Source organism: Gadus chalcogrammus, chromosome 11 (assembly GCF_026213295.1).
Source record: "Gadus chalcogrammus isolate NIFS_2021 chromosome 11, NIFS_Gcha_1.0, whole genome shotgun sequence".
Taxonomy (NCBI): domain Eukaryota; kingdom Metazoa; phylum Chordata; class Actinopteri; order Gadiformes; family Gadidae; genus Gadus; species Gadus chalcogrammus.
In genome coordinates, this window is record NC_079422.1 from 4,258,309 (window position 1) to 4,284,331 (window position 26,023).

Here is a 26,023-nt window from a genome sequence, read left to right on the forward strand (position 1 = left end):
CTGGCCTGGCGAGAATGGAGACGCTTTGCGAATTGGATGAAACTTAAGTTCCTATGGTCCGTCCACACGATGAACGGTAGCTCCGCTCCCTCCGGCGACGCCACTCGTCCAGCGCGAGCTTGACGGCGAGGAGCTCCCGGTTTCCCACGTCGTAGTTCCGCTCTGGGGGAGTTAGCCCTCGAGAGAGGAAGGCACAAGGGTGAAGCTTACCGTCCATGGTTGAACGCTGGGACAAACTGCTCCAACCCCGGTGTCCGATGCATCAACCTCGACCACGAATTGCAGCTTGCCATCGGGCTGCGTGAGAACCGGGGCAGAGACGAAGCGACGCTTCAACCCCTCGAAGGCCGCTGCGGCCTCTGGGGTCCATCTGAATGCCACCTGGACGGAGGTGAGCGCTGTGAGAGGTGCGGCGATGTAATGTAGCTCCTGATGAATCTTCTATAAAAATTGGCGCTGGAGCTGCTTACGATTGGTGGGAGCCGGCCAATCTGTCACAGCAGTTACCTTCCCTGGATCCATCTCTAGCCTCCCCTGGCCGATGATGAATCCCAGGAAGGCCACTGAAGGCACATGGAATTCGCATTTCTCCGCCTTGACAAACAGCCGATTATCCAAGAGACGCTGCAGGACCTGGCGGACATGCAGCTTATGTTCTGCGAGGGACCGAGAGAAAATCAGAATGTCATCAATGTACACAAACACAAACTAATGTCGCATGTCTCTCGCCTGGAATACTGCAGGAGCATTGGCAAGTCCAAAAGGCATCACCAGATATTCAAAGCGACCTAACGGAGTAGTGAAGCCCGTCTTCCACTCATCCCCCTCGCGGATGCGAACCAAGTGGTAGGCGTTACGAAGGTCCAATTTGGTGAAAACGGTAGCGCCCCGCAGAGGAACAAAGGCTGAGTCCATGAGAGGCAACGAATATTTGTTCTTTATCGAAATGTCGATGAGTCCCCTATAGTCAATGCAGGGACGAAGGGTCTTGTCCTTCTTTGCAACGAAAATAAAACTTTCCCGCAATACATGCAGGAACCCGTCCGAAGCCGCTGGTCGCGCACCTCCGTGGTTAGATGTGCGCGCCCCAGCTGCATGGGTTCAGGCTCGGGACGACTCAGAGACTCTCGGTAGGCGTCGGTGATCCGCGGAGGAGGTCTCGCTGTCGTGGACTGGAAAGGAACGGATTGCGGGGTCCGAACGGAACTCCCCCTCCTTCGCTACCGGATGCGTCAAATGACCTTCCTACGTCATTTGACGCGATCGCCCGTATCGCGGGCAATTTTTTTTTATTGTTTCGATTAAACAATTAAATACAATACAAATATAAAGTAAAAACAAGTGTTATCGCTATCTATCATAATACAGATAGCGATCCGCTATCTGTATTATGTTATTTCGTCGTTTGGAAACATGTTTTCTGCATCGCGTCGTCTGTTGCCGGGCAGGTTGTCAGGATGTAAACAAACGATGACGTAGGCCGGTACAATTTTCGCCCCCGGTACAATTTTAACGTGACAGAGGCGAACAGCTGTTGTTCCGTACCAAATCAGCTGTCCTCTGCCATCTCAGCCCTTGGGGGAGCTTTTCAATTCATTCTGGAACGTGCATCTTTTCAGGGAATTAGTACAATAAATCCATTACAAATACAGAATATTGATTGTCTTATGTGTCCATATTATATCCATTATATTGACCGGGTATTCGCAAGACGCTCACGCTCTGCAGCAAGCCAGTCACAGTTGATTTGTGCGGCTCTGTACAGCGAACGTAAACAAACAACTAAGCTAAGGTTAGCATTTCATTAAGCATTTATTTTCCTCCCGAGATCCCGCTAATGTTGTTATAAAGTAAAGGGAAACAAGATATCTATTCTTCCTCCACCTCTCTCGCTTCTCTGCTTGGCGTCGCTTATAGTTTGCCTCGCTCGCTCTGGTAACGTCACGTAGGCCCTACGTGAAACAACAAAGCTCAGAATACTGATTTAAGCTTTGAATACAAATTTTCCCAACGAGTATTTGAATACTCGAATAATTCGGGCCAGCCCTAATAACAATGCGGGACAACGTCTCAATTTGCGGGACGTCTACAAAGTAATGGAAATGCGGGACTGTCCCGCACAAAGCGACACATCTGGTCACCCTTTAATCGACCACAAAAATAGACTAGGCCCAATAACACTGCCGGAACGTTAAGAACGAACGTTATTTTACGTTCCGAACCGGTTCAGGAACGATATGTTGGTGGCGGAACGCAAGAACGAAAACGTTAAATATACCGGTTCCGTTCAGAGCGGAACGATTGAAAAATAATTTCGTTTTCAAGTCCTGGTCCACGGTTGATCAAGGTTAGTGCAGAAGGTTGCATCCGTTAGGGGTAATCCTGAAACCACGGGCCGGGGGGTCCGAACCGGGGTTGGATGGGTCGGCTGGCAGCCGACAGTCATGCACGACGATTCAATGAAGATGGTAATCCGGCAGTAGAGCAGGGTTGTGGTATAGTTATGATGGTGATGACTGGGGCAGAGAAAGAAGTATTAGGAATGCGCAGACTTGCACACGAGTAAACTAGAACTAGGAATACAGGTAGGAATAGAATCAGGAAGCTACTCAACATGGTAAATACAACTGACGATCTAGCGACGAATGGTTGGAAGACTGGGGTAGATATCCTGGTGATCCTGATTGCAGATGACTGTCAGGTGCGGGTGATCAACGAGGCTGGGTCGGGGAACTGTGCTGGAATGCGGAGGCCGCGCCCCCTGAGACAGCAACAAACAGGGACAGACAAGACTGACAGAGAACGGAACTAGTGGGAGCTAGGATCCGATGGGAGAGACCGTGACACCGGCAAAACCGGGACATCTGTTCACCCTATCACAAGTGAAAAAAAGCGTGGCAAGCCACTCAGCAAAAATGTGCGTTTGACAACAATGTGCGGGCCGCACTAACACTAAACTTTGATGTCAAGTAGGGGGCCACAAAATATCATCCCGCGGGACTCAATTGTCCCCCGGGCCGCGAGTTTGAGACCCCTGGTGGTCTATAGCATATAACCGCGTTGTCTGATTACAATTTAATTCATTTTTCACAATTTACCAGCTCTCGTTTTGAAGAATAATCACCGCGTTTCAATGGAAATCGCGACGGTCTATACCTTCAACATAAATTGTACATATTTATAATTCGAAAGCCTTTATACCACAGATACTCTAGGGTCTAGCATGTAACCGCTTTTTCTGCTAACAGGTTAATGCAACAGTAAGCTGACAAAATCGCTAATTAACACCGCAACTGCAAATTAACCACACGGAGATAACCATGACCACGTCAATTATATTTCTTTGCCATCTTTCTGCGCGCATCCACCGTGTTGATAAGCAAATAATCATCCACGCCCCTTCCAGTAGAGCCCATGGGATGAGGTCGAAAAATATGACTGGGTTTCAATGGAGAGTAAGTTCTTATTTTCTGGTCCCAGTTTTTATATGCCCCGGATTACACATAATTATGTTGCTTCAGAATGTATATGCTAATTTTTCATGCAATGAAACCTAAACATGTTCGTGAATAAGTTTGATAATGTTCCCAAGGGGGGGGAAGCATCGACAGAGGTGAAAAACATTATAAGTCGGATCATGTAGAGAGTTTCAGTTATGCCGATGGGGAGTTTGTCGGTCTTGGCCACGCAAGTGGCAGGGAGCGTGACGGCACATACGAGACATGTAGTCATTTTCATTGTGTTCTCTCTACAGCCTTTAAATGAACAATTGCACAATAAACGGTCAAACTCTTGGCATGAAAAAATATCATTTATAACCACAACATATGTGTAATCCAGGGCATATAAAGACTGGGACCAGAAAAAATATACTTTCTCTCGATTGAAACCCATTCATATTTTTCGATCTCATAGGTCCCATGGGCTCTACCGGAGAGGGCGTGACTTCGCCACTCTATGGTTACGGGTTTCCACGCCCCCTGCGTCGCATCAACCAATGAAAAACCAGTACTCTGGTCTGTCCCTCCTCTCATTCCACCAAACACATGTCGCCTGCTAGCTACCACTAGCTTCTTAGCAATATGAAAAGACTACATCAGCTCATATTAAAATGGTTAATCTAAGTAGGATTTGCTACCGGAAGGTAAACAGCCACTGCAATACAGTTCGTTTATTATCCTTCATGGTGTTAATGTGGTTTGAAGAACGTTGCAGTTCTGCTAAATGGGTAAAGTTAGCTAGCTACCCTTCCTGAAGGTGAATGACATCTAGCGGGCAGCCTCTGCCATCTGTTTATATAATGTATATAATATAATTTATTTGCTTCATTGACAATTGAATGATGTGCTCCGTGCAGCTCAATTTCATATATATATTACATTGAGTGAGCTGAATATATTATCAGGATGCTAAATGTTTACATATGATAGAAATATATGTTCTAACCCTCTCTGTTGTCTTAACGCTAAATGTTAAGACAACCAAAAGAACAAGTCTCTGGGTGTTCTGAAGAAAATGTTCTGGGAACACAGATGCAATGTTTAGTAAAGATGTGTTTTTCCTGCTAGTATGGGAACTTGGTGGACAACCTCCGGCTCTATGTGCGTGGAGGCAGTGGGGGCATGGGTCTGCCTCGCCTCGGGGGACAGGGAGGCAAGGGAGGAGATGTCTGGATGGTGTCCAAAAAGGAGGTGACTTTGAAGCGGATCCACGACAAGTACCCCCATAAACGCTTTGTCGCTGGCGTCGGAGCTAACAGCAGGTTAGCCTTTTCCATTAAGCTTAAATGTCAAATGTATCAATAGGAAGGGTGTGGATCTATTATGATTTATGGTAGAACCAAAGCTTTGTGATGTTATTAACAACAATACTTTTTATTTGTCAACAGCGTCAAAGGGTTGAAAGGAGAGAAAGGAGGGGATTATGAACTCCATGTTCCTGTTGGCATCACCGTCACTAATGACGATGGCAGAGTTATGGGTAGGTCGAATACAATATCATTGTCACCAGCACCAGAGTCTTTCTTTCCTATGACTTTCCTTCTTAATGCCTGGCTGATAAGGTGAACTGAATGCCGAGGGTGATCGCGTGTTGGTGGCTAAGGGTGGACAGGGAGGGTCTTTCCACTCTGCGTTCACACCCTCCAAGGGTCAGACCAAACACATCCGCCTAGACCTCAAACTCATCGCAGACATTGGCCTGGTCGGGTGAGTAGAGTTAATGCTCATTTTGTCCCAGTATGAATGTGCACACTTCTACTGGAGTAGGAAAACACCATCACGTAGTGACACACCAGTTACAATGTGACTGATGCCTCTGTTACACAGGTTCCCCAACGCTGGGAAGTCCTCCCTGCTGACTGTCATCTCCCATGCCTCGCCCCAGATTGCTAACTATGCCTGTAAGTAGTCCTCCTGTATATACCTTCGCTACTTTGTCTAAGATGACATCTCTTCTTTGTCAGAAATAATAATGTTCCTAGTCTGTCCTCATTTTTCTTCCTCTATTAATGTCTTTGATTGACAGTTACTACATTAAGGCCAGAGATCGGTAAAGTGATGTACGATGATCATAAGCAGGTATGTTGACTGTTTGTTGGTTTGCCTATTTTATTTCCATTATTGTGTTTGGAGTGGCTGGTATTGTAATGGATGTGGTTTTGCAAACCCTTAGATCTCTGTGGCAGACCTTCCTGGTCTGATTGAAGGGGCTCACCTTAACAAAGGAATGGGCCACAAGTTTCTCAAGCACGTGGAGAGAACCAAGCAGCTGCTGTTTGTGGTCAGTGGAAAGGGTTACAGTAAATAAGATAGGGTATTGTAACTAAGTAACGGTATAGTAACTAGTAACAAAGTTAGGTTATAGTAAAAAGTAACTAGTAAGTAAGTTATGTGTATTAACTAAGATAGTGTATAGTAACTAGTGAATAAGTAACAGTATGGTAACTAAGTAACGGTATAGTAACTAGTAACAAAGTTAGGTTGTAGTAAATAGTAACTAGTATGTAGGGGAGTGTATAGTAACTAGTAACTAAGAGGGTATAACTAATAACTGGTAACGTAATTAGGGTATAGTGACTAGTAACTAACTAAGAGTATAGTAACTAGTCACTAAGTTAGGGTATAGTATCTAGTGTATAGAAACAAATAACTATGTGAGAGATACGAAGTATAATCAGCTTGGGGACTGTCATTGGCTCTTGGCAGCTGATCTACCAAGGTATTTTAGTAGTAGTAGAATGATGGAAGTGCTGAATGTTCACAGTATGGATATGGTCTCCCACCACTGGCTCTAGGTGGATGTATGCGGATTCCAGCTGGCAAGCAAAACACCATTTAGATCAGCCTTTGAAGCTGTGCAGCTCCTGACCAAGGTATGACAATAGACAGTATATGGTTCCTCCAATCGGTAAGTGTGAAACCCCAAAGACCAGGGCAAAGATCATAGCACACCAACACCCAGAGTGATCACACAGTCTCCCAGTTTTCTGAAACCTAAGCTACACGGAACCCCTGTTGTGAAGGAGCTGGAGCTGTACAAGGAAGACCTGCTCTCCAAGCCTGCCCTGCTGGTGGTGAATAAGATGGACCTCCCTGATGCAGAGCACAAACTGGAAGAGCTGCGGGAGCAGCTTGAGAACCCAGAGGGTAACTTCAAAACAGTCTCCTAGCTGTACAAATTTACTATGTGGGCATTCTTTTTAATGTTTTGAATGTGTTGATTTATGTCAAAAGTGTTTTATAAGCCGAATAACACCAGGTGACCCTGGCCAATGGCCTTATTGTGACAAGTATGTTTTAAAAGAGTGGACATTTAACAGAAAGCCTATGTCGCCTGATGAAGTGACATATGTTAAATCCCTATCAACAATAAGGGAAGGACCACAACCTGACCTGACCACAAAGCCGACATTGGAAAGCAAAGCTCCTAGTAACTCTGCATCTGTGTTTGTCTTGGCTGTCTGCTCTGGCCCAGAGTTCTCCCACCTGCTGCCACACGACATGATCCCCCGGACCAACCTGGCTTTCCAAGACGTCGTCCCTGTCTCCACCATCACAGGCCTGGGTTTAGACCAGCTGAAGCACCGCCTGCGTGGGTCGCTGGATGAGGAGGCGGCTAAGGCCTCGGAGCCCCTCCACAGGGAGCGTCTGGGGGCCCTTAGGCCAAGCAGGACGCCCCTGCCCGTCTGGGGGCCCTGAGGCTGTGCAGGACGCCCCCGCCCATCTGGGGGCTCTGAGGCAGAACCCCCTTCCCGCCAGGGGGATTTGAGGCCAGGCCCTGAGCTGGACTGTGCACAGAGGTGCTGGATGGTTCTCTTTGGACTCCATCATCACTGGTGTACGTATTAGACTGCAGCACGCTACAGCCAAGTGTAAATACTGATGTAATGAACAGATTAATTGTTTTGACATATAAAATGCATTTCTGAACTTTTTAATTACGTGTGTTGTTTATTTCCTGGGCTTCCATTAAACATATCTTAATAATTCCAAACCTGAATGTTTTATACAGATGAGGGCACAGACATTTCAAACAACAAGGACATGTTGTTTAAAGTTTTATTTTATATTAAATATATTACAATACTGAATAATTAAGAGAAAAAAAATATGGGCATTTGCATTGTCAATTTATGTACAGCAGAACGCAAAAACAACATTTAAACAAACCAAACTAAAACCATACCAGGTGTGCAGCTAGATCTGAAACTATTACATCTAGTAAATGTGGATGAGGATCAGCTCTGAACGCGTTGGATGGAAGTTCAGCTTGGCAGTTGGTGAGCTCAAGTGTACTGATGAATGCCGAACGTCTGCCTGGCTGTCTGCTGTGTCTCCGTAGGGGAGAAGGAAATCACAGTTGTCCTGTTGGATACCTCCAGGCAGGACAGTCTTATTAGTGAGTGGATTTAGCACGGTTGTCTCTATTCTCTACCACTACAGTTCAAAGACATGAAACCATGGCAATTTTGAAAATGGTTTGGCCACAATATCTGTTGGCCAACGACAGAGAAAAGGGTCATTGTTTGTTGTTGCCACACTACGTTGAATATATTGCTGCAGTGTTCCTCTTACTCGTCACACACTTCAATAATGAAAAGAAAGCTCTTGTAGCAAAAGAAAGACAATACAGGAGCCTGTCGGTACAGTTATGGTTGTTATACTCAATGCTTCTATTGCTTCCCTTCATCCACCTACTGTGGAACCTTACAGATGGACACGAGCCAGAGTAAAGCCACGGGACAACTCCACAACTAGTGCTTAAAGACCCAAATCACCAAATCCCACCCAAACTAGCCAATGCAAAGAACGCGCCAATGCAAAGAACGCGCAATATTGCAATTCATTTAATTAATGTTAGATTAATTGCAGTTCATAATACTGAGAAAGAAGAGAATATTATAAAGGTAATTAAGAAAAAAGATGGTATCTTTCACCCAGTTACAATATCAATCCAATATTGTGGGGACATTAGCTATACAGTCAGAGTGCTGACAAATTAAAATGAACAGGGGCAACTTCAAACAAAGACAAATATCAGAACGAACGCACAAGAAGCATTAAGGCAATTTATGCACATGAAAGGCGATGCCGTGGAGCTGAACAAGACAGGTTGGTGATGGATCTTGGTTTGCCCATCTAAACAAACAAAATAAACTATATTACCTCTAATATCTTCAGAGTTTTTAGTCTTTGCCAAACCAATGGCTGGATGTTCTATCGAGCCTAAACCATTTCAGACTGACTGAATTATTGAGCAGACTATATTAATAGTCGTAAATTACCGTCAGTGCAGTGGTATAAAAAACGGTAAGACAACTTTAATAAAGTAAAAATTTTCATTGACATGCTTTTTTTTAGCCCAAATAGTCTTGCAGGTAGCCTAGGAGAGGACGGACATGATGTGCTCATTGCCCTGTCATTCTGTTGGTCGTCATAAAAGCTTAAACAGCAAGCACTATACAGCATATTTCATCATTTACATAGGTCAATCAAAGCCATCGCAGATAAAATCCAAAATGCAAATTTTTAGATGTCAATATTCCATGTTATTTCATTACAATTGTCATAATTTGACTTAGCTAAGCGGCCTCCCCTGATCCCAATGCTACGTTGTAAAGGCTTAATAACGGCCAAGCTTGCCATCCAGAAGTAGAAACAGGAGGAAAACGAAACACATCTTTACATGAACCAAGTGAGATTTCTGAGCAAAATCGTCCATCACCAAGTGAATAAGACTAAAATGTGACGTTCACATCTACAACTTTTACCAAAAACACATCTTTCGCCCTTTATCGCCCACAGAAAGACCACATTTAAACGGTTTTACTTAGTTTAACAAATTAAAGAAAGAAAGCTTTACAAGCTTCGCCATAACACTGTTCATGTGCTAGGACATGCCCCTCGCAGCTATTTGATCAATGAGGGCTGAGCACATCTGTGTCACGTATAAGCATATCTCCCCGAGAAGGATGTAATAGACTGAGATGAGACACTGTTACATTCTGCTGTGGATGGAGAAAGCTTGGGGCGGAGGGGGGGGGGTACATTGGAGGAGGAATGAGGTTCTGCAGGGTTAAAAAACAAACACACAGACATAAGGAGGGTATGATAGCCTGGGGAAAACCCCCAGGAACCCCACCAACCTTCCCGCTTTATGACACAACACAATATGAGCAATAGGGAGAGGACGCACATCCGCATCCCCTTATCCTTAATAAAAAAAGAAAACAACATTATCATGGTATGTATTTAACTGTACATATTTACACCGATTATTCACTGAGCGGACCCCGCAAGGTGTGGCAGCGGGATGTGAGCAAGTTGGGGTCTGTCTTCTCGAAACAAGGTAGCTATGATGATTATTGATACATTGAGAGTTGGTGATAGATGAAGGAGAAGTGGCAGCCTACACATTGAAGAGGAAACGTCAACGGCTAGGTATAAAATCCCTGCTCCTCTGCATGCTTTCCATCCAGGTCGTACCAGCGCTCTTGTCCTTTCTTCGACAATAGACGGAGGTTGTCTATAAACAAAGTTATCTCATGCATACATTGTTGGATTTGTCTACAGCGGTTTGCGTGCTTTTGAAATGTCTCCATTTGGATCGGAGATAGGTTGACCTGTTTCCTGGTTCCGCCTCCTTTTTGAGAGGAAAGCCAATAAAAGTGTAGAGTTAAGTGTGGATATCACCGGGGAACTGCTGGGGTTGTCAGTAAGCGCCAGGGCCACAGAAGCGTGTTGGGGGTAAGGGGCAAGGAGGAGACGGGCTGGATGGTGGGGGTATGTCCGGTCCTGAAGGCCTGAGCCCTCAAGAGCAGCTCAGTCTGACCTGACCTCCAGCGGGTCAGAAGTGGAGCCGAGGTTCTCTCATCTCAAAGACGTCCAATGTATGGACAATTGCTGCCTGCTGCTGTTTAGCAAGTCAGACTAAACAGGTCCTTGCAGAAAGTAATACACATGAACCTGGGATTATCCTTCTGTTCCGCTGGGGCGCGCTCACACTCTCATTGTCCAGTCAGGAAGTCTTGATCCATAGAAAAACAAAAGAAGGTAGGCAGAACAAGGTAGTTCTCACCGACTTCTGCAGATCAGAGAGGGCAACGCCGGCTGTTATATTGAGGTCTCCCACAGCTGAGGAAGAAAAACAATTTCAGTTTAACAAGATCTTAGATTTCCTACATTTCCATTTTATTTATCTAATTTTTACACTGCCAACCCGGTTCCGCTGCGGCTTCGCACCCCGGCAATTTCAATGCCTCGCCTGTGTAAAACCGAGGGGTTAAAATCCCCGGTCGCCACGGTTGGTGTCTTGGTTCACTGGAGAAGGCAGGGATGCGCACGGAGAGTAGACCTCTTTAGAGTAATTTGCATACAACAAATGTTTTTATTTTTTTATGAAGAGACTCGCATGCAAGAATCAGTATACATCTGAGTGTGGGCTAAAAACGCGATTAACTATTACCAAGTCTCCACTTGGTAATAGTTAATCGCGTTTTTAGCCCACACTCAGATGTATACAGTGGAGCCATCTAATTGCATCAACAGCAGAATGAAACCCCCAAATGTGTGTAGAGTCCGGGAGGGTAAATTGGTGTGCTAGCTCAAGCCAGCTTTACCTCGGGCAGTCTAAACGCGCGGACCATGCCGGGAAAAAGGCGGGCATAAGACGGGCATATTTGGCAGTGTAAAAACGCTCGTTCCTCTCAGCTCATAGTCCAGTGTGGTTGGTGTTGCTGATCTTGTCTTGTTTGAGACTCGAGTGTATGGATTTACCCTGGCACTCTGCCTGTTGGCTTTCCTCTTGTCGTCGGGGAGCGGTGGCATGGGGTAGGGGTACCTGCGGCTGGACGCGATGGACCCTGTGGAGGAAGTGGGAGACTTGGCAGGAGACAGAGTCCTGAGGAAGACAGGAGATCAGACACGGATCAGACGGGAACTTCTCCCTCTGTCCATCAGTGTGGGCGTGGTGGGACGTTGGCCAAAGACACAGATCTGGATAAACTGGATAAAAACAGCATTCCAGAATTTCGCCCTAGGTCTATGGCTTTGGGCAACGTCCTATGACTGTAGTTTCAGTTCTGTCCAGTTTGAGAGAGGTTGCTCTTAAAAGTTGTCATGGAAACGTTTACCTAAAAAACTTAAAATCCTTATATTGTAATTTAAGTCCCGCTTTAAGGGACAACCTCTCCATTGAGTGTTTAAGAACTGCAGCACTGGTCTGGGCATAGGTCTCTCCTCTCTTACTACTCAAATCCACAACCCCCTGCTACAACACCTCCTCCGTCATCAACCCATCAACCTGTTGCTGACGTGTGGATGAGTCATGAGGTGGCTCTGAAGGTTAATGTGGATATTTAAAGACTGAGCGTTAGGAGGTCGACAACAATGACAGACCAGATCTGCTTGGTAGCAAGCACCCATCAGAGAGAGAGAGAGGACTTTGAAACACAATATTGAAGTTTGACTTTGTTCTCCATACTGGGTCCTGGGACAAGGGCGGAATAAAAACACATCAAAGACATTTTGGCAACAGTACTTAATGCATTTTCTGGGAGTACGAGATATTTGTGAAGAAGTTTGTGTTCAGCCATCTTCAATGAGCTACATTTAAATTAGAAAGCTTTTTCAAAAGAACACTAAGCTGGCAAGCTTCTATTGAGATGATTTAGTGATGTTCTTTTCTATAGAACTGAACTATATCACAGGAGCAGAGAGAGGATGTCAGAACATGGCACAAGGTGGGTGACGCAGAGCAGGCAAAGTGTGACACACTTGACCACGCACATATGTACAGTGAGCATGCAGAAATAAACAGTGTGCTGCACGAGTAGGACAGCGTGTAACATGAAACAAAGGAAACCTTAAAACCCAATATCAAATTACAGTAAGTATTATTATTTATACTATTTGAACTGCTCTTTCAAGAGAATCAGTAATCTTATGAATACTACATGTGGTGTGGTCTTTATGAACCCCCTCCAGATGGTCTGAGGGGGGTTAACCTCAGCCCCAGGAAAGGCCAGAGGGGAGGGTGAGTGGGATGTAAGACCGGGTCTCGGTGGGGAGGTGGGAGGTAAGGAGGTGGGAGGTGGGGAGGAATACCTAAGGAAGGGTCCTTGAGTGTTTCTATTCACATCTTCTACCCATTTAGTGACATCATAATGCTCTTTTTTGGAGGGGGGGGTCAAATACCTGTCGAAGAGGGGGTGTGATGGATACAACACAAGGAAGAGGAGGAGAGAGAGAGAGAGAGAGAGAGAGAGAGAGAGAGAGAGAGAGAGAGAGAGAGAGAGAGAGTAGAAGCAGAAGAAAAGAGGGAGGGGGGAAATGAACAGGAAGGGACATTTCAGGAATCAAGCATGTGGAGGAAGAAGGAGGAGAGTTGTTTTAGGAAAGCGGAGCAAACATTCTGAAAAGACATACCAACAAGATGCAATTGAGACGATGGGGCAAGATTGGGGACAATGATTTCACTGTGTGGTTTTAGATGAACAATACAACCGTGCTGTGTGATGGCTCAAATGCATGTTGGTTATTTGTCAAAGCATTCCAAGCATTCGTTCTTGGCCAAGTCAGAGTCATGCCTGCCATGACACCATCAGTGTCCTGCCTTACATGTCCATCATGAACTGTAGCAGACAGACAGAGTGGCTGGGGGCGGCCATTGATGCTTTAGTACATTCACAAGTGAATGCAAATCAGAACCATAGGTATCCATTGATTCTACGAACTCTATGAACAAGACGGTTTCTACATTAAGGGTAATCACATTTTTAAATGTTTTTTCGTAACCATTTGTTCACGCTTTTCTACAGAATATGGCTATCCATCTCCAATATCAGGCAGCACTACAGGGAACTCACTCTGTGGAGTTGGAGCGGGCACGGTACTTCTTTCCTTTCATCTTCTTGCGTTGACCACTCAGATTACCTAGAACACACACGCGCACACACACACACACACACACACACACACACACACACACACACACACACACACACACACACACACACACACACACACACACACACCTTTAGTCAAAGATAGACATCTGCCAGGGATCATTCTTGTTCCTGGTCTGAGGCTCACCCTGCCAGGAGTTGCTCCTCGGCCGCCCGTTCTCGCAGATGTCAGAGATGTGCTTGGCGTCGGGAATCCTCTCGCTCCAGGAGTGGGACAAACCGTTAGATCTGCACGCCAAAGCCACCACACGTTTAACGCAGACTCAAAAACTGCAAAGTTCCTGATGTTATGAACCATTCCAACTCCTCAAAGATCATTACAGATGCAGTAGAGTCACAAAGGTTTACAGTAGTGTCGCTGTGTGTGTGGGGGTACAAGATGGTGTTAATGGTTGGAGTAAGAAGATGGGAGTCTATTCCAGCCGTCAGATGACCACAGTGGTACCTCAATGGCAACGCAACATAGCTGAATGAAGGTATGATCAACAAATGGTCCAAAATGATCCAGTACACAACCGCGAAACGGCTACGCACACACAGACACAGCAAGCAGACACAGCGGTAGACAAAGTTCACAGCGGTGGACACAGCGGTGGACACAGTTCACAGCGGTGGACACAGTACACAGCGGTGGACACAGCGGTGGACACAGCGGTGGACACAGCGGTGGACACAGTTCACAGCGGTGGACACAGCGGTGGACACAGCGGTGGACACAGCAGTGGACACAGCGGTGGACACAGTACACAGCGGTGGACACAGCGGTGGACACAGTACACAGCGGTGGACACAGCGGTGGACACAGTACACAGCGGTGGACACAGTACACAGCGGTGGAGACACAGTACACAGCGGTGGACACAGCAGTGGACACAGTTCACAGCGGTGGACACAGCGGTGGACACAGCGGTGGACACAGCGGTGGACACAGTACACAGCGGTGGAGACACAGTACACAGCGGTGGACACAGTGGTGGACACAGTGGTGGACACAGTGGTGGACACAGTGCACAGTGGTGAACACAGTGAATGAGGCGATGGGCGAGATGGCGGACCTGAACACAAAAGGCGTGATGCTCTGGGGGATGGAGCGGATGGAGTGGGTGAAGGACGGAGTGCAAATCTGCAGGTGAGACAGACAGGCGGACCTCTTCTTGGAGCTGCAGCCAGAGTTGGTGCTGACCCCCGGGGGCCCATCGCTGTACGAGTCGGGGTCTCCGGGCTTCTTGACGTAGTCCCCGGCCGGCATTTGCCTGGTGTAGGACAGAGGACTGGTGGATGAACACTTTCACTCTACATCGCTTTCTTCTTCCTATTTAAGTTACGGTTACGTTAAAATTGACGTCACGTTTAAATGAGGGTTGTGTTCCAGTTACTTTAACTCTGCGCCTGTTAAGGTTATGTTTAAATGTGATTGTGAATGTCAGATTTAAGTGAATGTTGTGTTTAAAGTCGACGTTAGGTTTAACGTTACTGTTCGGTTTATGTTCCATTGAGATTTAAGTTTAAATTAACATTACGTTAAAGTTGATCCGACGTAAACATTAACGTAACATTTTCGTTATCGTTAGGATTATTTGTGTAACTGCATTGTATATCCTGAATAAAAATGAAAATACTAAATGACAAAACAGTGGTGTTGCAAACAAACCGGCAAAATCTTCGGTGAACTTCAGATTCAACATATCTTTTCTGCCTGTAGCTCCTATGAGGGAAGAACAGTGTTTTATTTAGAGGCTAGAGCTGGTGGGAGTTAGGTCAAAGATGCTCCTCGTAAGACAAAGCCTTGTGAACACTTACTTGTAGCGCCAGGCCGTTATAGCCAGGATTAGGCCGAGGAAGAGAATAGAACCTGCAAAGGCCCATATGATGATGTTGGTAGTGGTGATACCTGAGCCAGACAACAGGAGAGGGGAAGAGGAGAATGGGAAGGAGAACGTTTATTCTAACAAACCCTAATCCTTTTTTGAGTAATAGACACACACAAAGGAATTCACAAAATGCAAAAAATCACAGCAGCAACACGTAAACATAAAACACCTAGGACAAAAGGTTTGATATCAGAGCAAAGGGCAAAGTAACGACAAACAATCTGTTAAACTATCTTTTTAACGACCCTTGTAGTTCAACCGGGGAGAACTTACAAGTACAGTAAGTTCCCTACAGTGAGAAAACCACTACTGGTTGTGGGTCCAGACAAACCAATCATCGTTTTTAACACAGATGTACGAAAAGTAGGATTATGGGGTAGGAAGAGCTGGAAATTACACCAAAGACAGAACAAGCACAATAAAAGAGGAACTCAAATCTGACCTCGAGTGACCCCGTCAAAGACATGAGCCTGTTGACAAAGAATGAGTGTGAACAAAATGGCCAAAAGAAAAGAATGGCGTGCATGGTTCAATGAGCGCAGCTGGTTTTAATGAAAATGCATGAACCCAAAGGCCAGAACAATCAAAGAAAATGGTCTGGCAAACATTTAACTAAACACTCTATTGTGAGGTAACATTGGAAGAAGAGAGGGAATGGCTGAATGAGGTAGTGGAGGTGGACAGAGAAGAGGACTCTTTATGAAGAAAAAAAAGAACAGAGGAGAGAGAGAGAGAGAGAGAGAGAGAGAGAGAGAGAGAGAGAGAGAGAGAGAGAGAGAGAGAGAGAGAGAGACCGGTGTGGATGGGGCTATACCTGAAGTAGTGGCAGTGGGTCTCACGACCAGGTAGCTGAGAGGAGAGGATGAGTTACAGTCCTCCCCGGTCCATCCCAGGTGACACACACACTTCAGCTCACTGCTGCACACCTGGAACAGGAGAAACAAGGGCTTCAAAGGTGAGGCCAAGAACAAGGTTTTCATTGTCTCCCAGGTCAAGAGCCTCTGCATCTTTCTGGACAACACCCTCTCATTTGCACCCCATAATCGAAACATCACCCAGACTGCATTCTTCCACCTCCGCAACATCTCCAGACTCCGCCCGACACTGACCCAATCCAGCACCAAAATCCTGGTTCACTCATTTGTCACATCACGCATCGACAACTGCAATGCCCTCCTCACCGGACTCCCCACCAAACTCATCAACAGACTCCAAATCTGACCACTGATTCTCATCACCCCTGTTCACCCCTGTTCTCATCCAACTTCACTGGCTCCCTAGCCTGGGTAGCCCAACCCATTCTTCCAGCGAATTGAGTTCGCTCTGCACAAGGGTCTGGAGAAGAGCAATACGTTTCTTTCTGCTTCCGATACGTTTTTGCGGGAGCCAATCACCAAGTTGGCTTTTCCCCTTGGCGCGCTATTGGCTGGTTTAACACTATGACGACAGGGAAGCGACGGCAAGCAGCCAATCGCGTACAGAGTCAGTTGAACTAGGCCCGTTGATCACGCCTCTTCTGCTGAAGAAAATGACGGCAGCTTCCCCAGACCAATGTGCAATCTACGATTGGCTTGGTATGGTAATAGCCAGGCTACTGGCTCCCGGTACAATACCGCATCCACCACAAAAACCTCCTCCTCACCTACAAAGCTCAAAACAACCTAACCCCCACTTACCTCTCCGACCTCCTTCACGACTACACTCCCTCCCGCTCCCTCCGCTCAACCTCTGCTGGACTACTAACCGTCCCCACATCACACCTCAGTGCCATGGGTGCCCGATACTTCAACTGCTCAGCACCCAGGCTTTGGAACTCCCTCCCCCCACACATAAGACAGTCAGACACCATCACAACGTTCAAGTCACAACTCAAAACTCACCTCTTCAAACGGCATACACCCTTTAACTTGACACTATGCACTTCATGCATTCATGCATTTTATTTTATTTTTTTCTACGATTTTATACTCATACTTTGTAAGGTGACCTTGGGTGACTTGAAAGGCGCCTTGAAATTAAAAGTATTATTATTATCATTATTGTTTGGGAAATATATTCTCCCAATGTTTCCGAAGTCTCTGCTGGCTTCACACAGAGGTGGGGGTATGCATGCGGTGTGTGCTTGTTGGGGTCCTGGCAGCAGTGGTGTGGTCCTCGTATGAAGGGTGTGTTTACCCCGTGTCCCGAGCAGATGATCTTGTCCGTGGTGCCGGGGCAGGTGCTGAAATTGAACTGCTGGAGGGGGAGACACTTGTGGTTGAAGCAGATGCTGTCCGTGCCGCACGCCGTCCCGTCCTCCACATAGCCGAGGTCAGTGTCTCCATCGATCACCACGTGGCCCCCGCTGCCCCAGACAACACAGCTCAGTCAGTCTCACAGGGGGGCGGAGAGTCATGTGCCCGTGTCATTCACAGCGTCTCTCCCCACGATGAGTTGTGTGTGTGTGTGTGTGTGTGTGTGTGTGTGTGTGTGTGTGTGTGTGTGTGTGTGTGTGTGTGTGTGTGTGTGTGTGTGTGTGTGTGTGTGTGTGTGTCTGTGTGTGTGTGTCTGTGTGTGTGTGTTACCTGCAGTCCAGAGATGCACTGTGCTGGGCCACGGAGAAGGACGTCAGACCCCCGTGCAGCTCTCCCAGCCGCGGGGATGGGGAGATGTTGGAGCACAGCAGATACCCACAATGCACGTCTCTGGAACACAGGTGGAGGAAATGTCAGGCTACGTCAAGAAGTCCAGATCATGGATGATGATGATGATGATGATGATGATGATGATGATGATGATGATGATGATGATGAGGATGATGATTATGATGAGGAGGAGGAGAAGGAATTGGAAGATGAGGATGGTGGAGGCAGTGGAGGACGTGGTTGTGGTGGACTCACTGTTTGTTACACTGGATCCAGGTGTCCTTGTCCTTCCCACAGTTGCCCTTCTCTGTGCCTTCAATGTTGAGCTTCTCGTAGCAAAACTTGTCGGCGGCCATGGCCTCTAAAGACGGAGCAGAGGAACACATGGTACATGGTCAATGTCTGGACGGGGGTTTACTTTGATAAGGTTGAATGAGATCCAGAAGACGTTACTTACTCTCTCCCCAGATGTACTTGCACTGTCTGTCTTTGGTTTTGCAGCGTCCGTTGAAGCATCGACCCTGTGACCAAACAGATAGTGAATGCCAGGTGGCAGGAGTCATACTCTGTGGTAATTGACGTTATTTAAACTGCAACAAGGGAACACCTGTTGGTAACCATTATTGAAAGCACTGACCTGGTCTTTTTCACAGGTGTAACCATCCATCTTGTGGACATTGGGCGGACACTAAAGTAAACACAGAGACATCCGCTTTAGAGGAAAGGAGAGACCCAGGTAATACCCACCCTTTTTAAAGAGAACTCATCGAAGCGCAAACACAGGTGTGGCTCATAACACTAGTGAAGACATCGAGCATGGACAACTGGGCCATGGACCAATGGACCATGTGGTACATAAAGGAGCAGACCAATTGTTGGTTTTGCGGCGCCCGTGTTTGGTCTACAAAGAGCTCTGTGAAAAAGGTCAAAGGGTCTCTGACTGTAAGAGATGAACGGTGTTTCTCAGTAACAAGTAGGCCAAGTTCCGACCTTGGTACTTGGTAGTTGGGACTTTGGTACTTGGTAGTTCAGACTTTGGTAATTGGTAGTTCAGACTTAGGTACTTGGTAGTTGGGACTTGGGTACTTAGTAGTTGGGACTCGGGTACTTGGTAGTTGGGATTTGGGTACTTGGTAGTTGGGATTTGGCAAGGTGGAGTCAGGAGGACGCAGTAACAGTTATCAGTTGTGGGTTTTCTCCTCTGATTTTGCAAGTTTTTGTTAAGAAATACATTCTGGGATACTTGGCTGTCTTAACTGTCAAAGGGGACCTATTATGCTTTTTCAACTTTTATGACCTGAAAAAACGTTGTTATAATGATTGATAGTCATATTTAACCATACACAAAAAACGATGTAGATTTTCGGGAAACTCTTCCTCTCATCTGGGTGCTTTCAGCATTCTCTACGCTCGGTTCTATTTCAAGTAGGCTACGCCGTCTAGGCTTCGCCTTATGGGCTTGTCCCGTGAAAATTCAAACTATGCACCTATCAGCGTGGGCACCGCCCACATTTCCCCACGGTATCGTGTCTATATAACGCGGTGTATACCATCGCTCATCCTCCCTTTTCTTTCAGCACTTGTGCTTATCAGCGAGAAATTGAGAACTACTATTAAGAAAATGAAAACTTCAACACGGATCTCCCAAGCTGTGTCGCCTGTGTCGCCTATTAAAGAAAAAGTTAAGACCGTTCGGCCGAACGGTAGTACATGGTTCCTAAAGAGAGATATTCCTCAGGCCGCCTGCGTCCTACGCTTGTGATGCGTTCCTCCATGTTGCCTCTTTCCCCCTCTCAGCCCGGTGGCTGTAGGGTGGCGGTCGGACGGCGTGCTCCCTGTTCAGCGGGCACGAGCGCGACGTCTAGACAGCTCGTTGTTTTTGCAGCGGCTGGTTCTGGTACGTCTCCTACGCTCGCTGAGCCTCCTCCCTTTCATGGGAAGCCCCCCTTGGTTCAAACGCAGTGTGGAGGCGGTAGGGGCAGAGGAATACGGGTTATTCCAGGACGGTCTTCCTCAGCTGTCGGCTCGCCCTCGCTCCGACCACTATGCGTGTTGGCAAGAGCGGTGCGTTCTACCATCGTGGTTGGACACCACGTTGAGATGGGGCCATCCCATACAGTTCAAGCGTCGTCCCCCACCCTTTATGGGGTTGGTGGAGACCACGCTACGGGACCCGGCTGCGAGCACGGCTCTGGCAGCAGAGGTGGCACGACTCTTGGTAAAGGGGGCCATCACTGTCGTTCCCCCCCACGAGTCTCACCTAGGGTTTTATTCCCGCTACTTCCTGGTTTCCAAGAAGTCAGGGTAAAAGAGACCTATTCTGGATCTTCGCGTGTTCAACAGATTCGTTGCCACGAGGAAGTTCAGAATGCTCACTGTCGGAGCGTTGTTCCGGTGTGTGAGAGAGGGCGATGGTTCACATCCCTGGATCTCAAGGTGCTTACTTCCACGTCCCTGTTCGGCAGGCGCACAGGAAGTTTCTCCGCTTTGCCTTTATGGGGATGGCGTACGAGTACCGGTGTCTGCCGTTCGGCTATTCCCTGGCTCCGCGCACCTTCTCGAAGTGTGTGGAGACGGCGTTGGAACCGCTCAGGCGTCAGGGAAAGAGGATTCTCTTCTACCTAGAAGACCTGCTTATTCTGAGCAACTCAGAAGAGACCGCGAGAAGGGACACCATGTTGGTGATAAACCATCTCTCCTTCCTGGGTTTTGCCATCAACTGGGAGAAGAGCTCCCCGCTCCCCAGCTGGCAGACAGTCTACTTGGGGCTTTGCCTAGACTCAGCCACCATGACTGCGATGCTTTCGCCTCCTCGGCGAGACGCCATCCTGTCGGCGCTCTCCCGTTTTTCGCGTTCGCAGAAACGTGACCGCACTGTCCACCATGCGCCTGTTAGGGCTGATGGCAGCTGCCCACCCCGTGGTCCCCCTGGGTCTGCTTTTTATGCGCACTGGGTCTGACTCCAGCGGTGGTTTGCTCGCCAACGGTTGGACCCCAGGCGACACAAGCTCAGGGTGCTCCTCGTTCCCCGTTCGGTGTCGCCAGACCTGGAATATTGGAAAAGACCCTCCGCCCTTCTCAGGGGTGTTCCCCTGGGCAGGGTGGCGTCCTACGTAGTGGTCTTCACGGACGCCTCGTTGACGGGTTGGGGAGGAACGTGCCTCTCTCACTCGGTCGGAGACGAGTGGCGCATCCCTGATATTAGTGGCCCCGGAGAACCGTTCAGCTCTGTGGTTTCCAGAGCTGGCCGCACTCTCGCGGTCAGCGCCGTGGCCAGTACCGTTCAGGCCGGATGCGCTTTCACAGGCCCACGGGACGGTGCACCACCCGCCCGATGTCTCGGGACGGCTGTTGGTTTGGCTCCTGAGAGGTTGATCCTGCAGGGCAAAGGTCTGCCTGAGACGGTTATCAACACTATTCAGAGTGCTCGTGCGCCTTCTACTTCTTCCCTCTATGCGGCGAATTAGTGCGCCTTCTCTAATTGGTGTGAGAGGAACCACGCTGTCCCATCTCAATGCGAGGTGGGAAGCGTGCTTTCGTTTCTGCAAAACTTATTGGAAAAAGGTTTGGCCTTCTCCACTATCAAGTCTATGCGGCAGCCGTTTCGGCTGGCCTTGCAGGCTGTGATGGCGGACCGATCTTCAGCCATCCACTGGTCAAGAGATTCTTGCGTGGGGCTAGACGGTTTAGGCCTGATTCACGCGTGCTTACACCACGCTGGGATCTCCCCACCGTGTTGCGCGGATTGTCCAGGGATCCTTTCGAGCCTCTTTCTCAGGCCCCTTTGGATGCCCTGTCATTTAAGACGGCGCTCTTGTTGGCCTTGCTTGTTGCAACAGGACAGCTCCTTCGCGTTGCTCAGACCTAATCCTGCGTTCCTCCCGAAGAACATTAATAGTTATTTTCGGTCGAGGGATATTGTGCTTAAGGCTTTTCATCCCCCGCCTCATTCTAGTGAGGCGGAGGCGGAGTTGCATCTCCTGTGCCCGGTTCGGGCGTTGGCTATGTACGTGAATCGCTCGGCCGCGTTCCGCTCCACACAACAGTTGTTTGTGTGTTATAGCGACGCTAGCAGGGGCCACGCTCTCTCTAAGCAGCGGTTTTCTCGCTGGGTATGTGAGGGTGTGTGCTTAGCCTACTCTCGGCAGGGCTTGACGCCACCGTTGGGCGTTAAAGCTCACTCCACGCGGAGCGTGGCCGCTTCAACGGCTCAACTCAAGGGCGTTTTGGTGGAAGACATCTGCGCGGCTGCGTCTTGGTCTTCCCCCGGCCCCTTTGTCCGTTTTTACATGTTAGACATGTCCAGGGGCTCACTCGGCAACTCTGTGCTGGAGTCCGGGACCCCTTTTACGGCTTAAGAATACAGACATGTTCTTTAAAGCGGCGTGGTTGGATTTCCTCTCGCCGGCTGGCAAGTTGGACTTGATTACCAGTCTTACTCTCCCACCTTTTTTCAAATTAAAAACAGGCTAGGGGGGTTTTCTATTGGCTCGCCAATTGTCAGGTGGTTTTGTTTGCCAGTGTGGCACTCCCGCCGTTTTTTCTTCCAATAAGAAACGGCCGAGAGAGTCCCCTTATTGGAGAGCCGGATTCCGTAGCTCCGCCCCCGGTGGTAGCGAACCTAATGGAAACCGTGTTGCTCTGGTTTTTCTTTTCCTTTTCATGGGTTCCATGAAGCACGGATTAGAGCCGGAGTCTTTACAGACTCACTTTTTTCTCCCTTGATCATTGCCTTGCTTGATCTAGGAGGAATTCGTTTTTTATTAAGCTGTTGTGTTTTGCACTTCCTTGGCTTTTTTGAGTCTTAATGTGCTCTGGTGACTCAGGTCGTTTTGACTGGGGTCCAGCAGGAGTACATTGATCGGGCTCCGCTCGCAGCTTCACCTTAGCCCATAAGGCGAAGCATAGACGGCGTAGCCTACATGAAATAGAACGATAGTTATGTTATTATAACTCTAGTTCTATGATTTTAGGCGTAGCCGTCTAGTTTCCCACCTGCTGTACCCTCCAAATGCTGAAAGAAAAGCGTGGAGGATTAGCGACGGTATACACCGCGTTATATAGACACGATACCGTGGGGAAATGTGGGCGGTGCCCACGCTGATAGGTGCATAGTTTGAATTTTGTAGGCGAATTTTTTCGACGGCAGGAGTGCATCTATGCAGATGATTTCCCGGAAATGTGAACATGCAAACGCTGTCCCGAGTGTTTAGCGCTCTGCACAGCCACCCCAGACTTTCAGCTGGGAATACGTCGAAATGCATGTACGTCATTATTTGACACTTTAGTATGGTTAAACATGACTATCAATCATTATAACAACGTTTATAGGTCATAAAAGTCGAAAAAGCATAATAGGTCCCCTTTAACAAGTGACCTCCTGATGCATCCTCTGGGCAAAGCAAGCAGCCAGCCGGGCATTAGGCGAGTACTCGTACTAGGTGCTAGGCTCCATGCTCCTTGTTCCATCTTGGATGGAACAAGAGTCTGCGACTTATGTTGACTTGTCTGAGGTACAGACAAGAACGCTGATGGAGAAATGGCGTCAGTGTGCTCTGTGTGTGCATATGGTCACACCCACCTGGCTGGAGTTACCCGTGCAATTCTCTGGGATGTCACAGTTGTTCACTGCCTCTCTGCATACCACACCCATGAACTCCATCTACGGTGGACATCGTCGACAGATGACAGTAGATTATGTTAAACAAAGGAGGGAGAGAGCGAGAACAGGGTCATGTATAATACGTCCTCCTCCCCCTGCTACTCGTGTGAAGCCCACCTGGCAGCTGCTGCAGCACAGCCCATTACTGCACTTGGAGCCCTGAGTCAGGGTGCACCTGTTGCAACAGTTCTCCCCTTCCTTGGCACACTCCTGGATGAAAAAGACAGGATACACAATACTTCAAACAGTGTTGGTCCTTTATTATTAGAACGTCTACTTAAGTTAAGGTAAAGTCTGAGTTTCCCTGTAGTCCACAGCGGTATATTCTTCCACCTGTGCTACGCATACATCTGGTGGTAAGTGAGAGTAATGCAGGTGGTATGTGGGATTATATTCTTGAAATAGACACATTCCCAAGAATATATAAAATATATAAGGATATATTGTAAATATTGTTTTTAAAACAAGGTATCATAGCTTGTTAGTATTTCAAGAAAAGTAACACTTTGTTTCATCATATGATTTCCATTGTAATGTTGACCCTTGATGTCTCGTATTTCTTTGTGTTTGCTAAACATACACAATGGGAGCAGCTCACCTTTTCTTTCCAGGTCCGGTTGCAGTAATAATGTGTATAAACGATGCGCTGGCACTCTTTACTCAGCCACTGCATGTGTATACATTAATTTAACCGTTTGCATCTGAGGGGGTCCGCGGAAGGTCGTGATGACAACTTAGTGTCACACCTGAAGTAAAAGACTGGTCCAAGGCTGTTCTATGATAGCATCTTATGGGTAGCATAGCTAGCTGCTCTCTACTCACCACTGGGCTTCCACAGTCACACTCCTCCCCTGGTTCCACAAAGCCATTACCGCATTCTGGAGGGTCCAGGAGCTGGGAGGGGAAGTGCCATGTTAGCAATCAATTAACTAACCCACACATGGTGGATATAGGATTAAGTGTGTGTTTGTGTGTGTCTCTGTGTTTGTGCCTGTGTGTGTGCCTTGTGCGTGGATGCGTTTGTATGAGCCTGGGTGCACCCCTGCGTTTAAGTGTGCCTGCGTTTGTGCCTACGTTTTTGTGTACCTGGATTTGTGTGTGCCTCGGTGTGTACATGCGTTTGCGTATGCCTGTGTGTGTTTGTGTGTGCCTGGTTGAGTACGTGCATTTGTGTATGCCTGTGTGCGTGAATGTGTGCGCGTGTAAAAACCTTCAGGGGCTTGTTGAAGAGACAGGCTCCTCCCCCACTGTTAAGGAAGTTGTGGAACTCCTCCACGTTGCACTCAGAGAACTTCTTCGGGAGGTAGAAGCTGTCCAACACAACCACTGAACAGTTATATGAGGTTCCACTGTAACACCACATCCACATCATTATCTCCACCCTCATGATAATGTGGATAATTTGGCCAACCCTAAGTTAAAATCAACCACGCGTGGACACTGATCCTGTGTAAAAACATTGTGAAACTGATTTTTTAAGAATGAATAGCAGTCAGTGTTAAGTATCACAAAACAAATCACATCATCTTAACTGTTCCTAAAAAAGTCACAATACAAAGACAATACAAAGACAAAACAGTAACTTCTTTGTCATTTTTTCATTTCCGTTAGGTTTTTCAAACCATACTCACAGTTAGGATGAGCTCCTATAAGAACCAGACAGAAGTGTAATGCTACTGTGTTTGTATTTGTGTGTGTGTGTGTGTGTGTGTGTGTGTGTGTGTGTGTGTGTGTGTGTGTGTGTGTGTGTGTGTGTGTGTGTGTGTGTGTGTGTGTGTGTGTGTGTGTGTGTTCTTGAGAGCGAGGAGAGTCTTTGCATTGCTAAATGCAAAATGAAATGAAAAATTTATTATTTTCATTGCATCCCCTCAGAATGTCGCGAATGTAATGGATTGAACTGTTATTGCATTCCTTAGTCTATCCTTTCAATTGCTGTTCACTTTTCCTGCCCGGACCTCACAGTGGATGAGAAGCCTGAGCAGGAAGGCAAGCAGCAGCTGGAGCCCTACAGAGAGCCCCATGAGGGGAAGTCTCTTCCAATGAAACATATTGAATTTGATCTGAATGCTATTCGTGGTTTCTATCCTAAAGCCTCAGGTTCCAGCATCAGCGCTAAGATCCCACAAAGGATCAGTTCCGCCTCTCTATCTTGGACTGGACGGCGGACCGGAAGCAGCTCAGTGTCGCAGGGAGAGACACAATGCAATAACACACAGGCTTTCTCGCCGCACTGCCAGAGAGGGTGAGCAGCCTGGCTTCTTCCATCTTTTTTAGTGAGTATGATTCGAGAACAATGCGATGTGGCTGAGTGACGATGGTAGGCCATGTTGCCTTTGGGGGGAGTGCACTGCAATATTTTGCAAGGATGTCCAGGAACATTTTAGAATGTAATTTGAGGTCA

General features: G+C 47.4%; 2 protein-coding genes across 3 annotated transcripts in view; one reads left to right on the top strand and one right to left on the bottom strand.

Annotated features, from left to right (window-relative positions):
* Window positions 1-4,028: 4,028 nt before the first annotated feature.
* On the top strand, window positions 4,029-7,490 carry gtpbp10 (GTP-binding protein 10 (putative)). The gene is made up of 10 exons (XM_056601581.1): window positions 4,029-4,144; window positions 4,569-4,762; window positions 4,889-4,980; window positions 5,063-5,207; window positions 5,328-5,401; window positions 5,527-5,579; window positions 5,674-5,781; window positions 6,296-6,373; window positions 6,524-6,647; window positions 6,976-7,490. Exons 1-10 carry the CDS (start codon window positions 4,112-4,114, stop codon window positions 7,197-7,199), a joined length of 1,125 nt encoding a protein of 374 aa, XP_056457556.1. The 5' UTR covers window positions 4,029-4,111; the 3' UTR covers window positions 7,200-7,490.
* Window positions 7,456-26,023, bottom strand: part of adam22 (ADAM metallopeptidase domain 22) — a 59,704-nt gene continuing 41,136 nt past the window's right edge. Inside the window, exons 15-31 of one of the 2 annotated variants that reach the window (XM_056601577.1) lie at window positions 24,833-24,932; window positions 24,445-24,516; window positions 23,740-23,832; window positions 23,542-23,622; window positions 18,598-18,648; window positions 18,418-18,481; window positions 18,216-18,321; window positions 17,901-18,020; window positions 17,512-17,680; window positions 16,151-16,262; window positions 15,266-15,356; window positions 15,117-15,170; window positions 14,521-14,718; window positions 13,593-13,693; window positions 13,367-13,433; window positions 11,277-11,400; window positions 7,456-10,634 (exon numbers count right to left, since the gene is read on the bottom strand). In XM_056601577.1, coding sequence (XP_056457552.1) covers window positions 10,614-10,634; window positions 11,277-11,400; window positions 13,367-13,433; window positions 13,593-13,693; window positions 14,521-14,718; window positions 15,117-15,170; window positions 15,266-15,356; window positions 16,151-16,262; window positions 17,512-17,680; window positions 17,901-18,020; window positions 18,216-18,321; window positions 18,418-18,481; window positions 18,598-18,648; window positions 23,542-23,622; window positions 23,740-23,832; window positions 24,445-24,516; window positions 24,833-24,932 — 1,624 coding nt within the window. In that variant the 3' untranslated portion in view covers window positions 7,456-10,613. The remainder of the gene's footprint in view (window positions 10,635-11,276; window positions 11,401-13,366; window positions 13,434-13,592; window positions 13,694-14,520; window positions 14,719-15,116; window positions 15,171-15,265; window positions 15,357-16,150; window positions 16,263-17,511; window positions 17,681-17,900; window positions 18,021-18,215; window positions 18,322-18,417; window positions 18,482-18,597; window positions 18,649-23,541; window positions 23,623-23,739; window positions 23,833-24,444; window positions 24,517-24,832; window positions 24,933-26,023) is intronic. The other variant, XM_056601578.1, reaches the window with a different exon arrangement.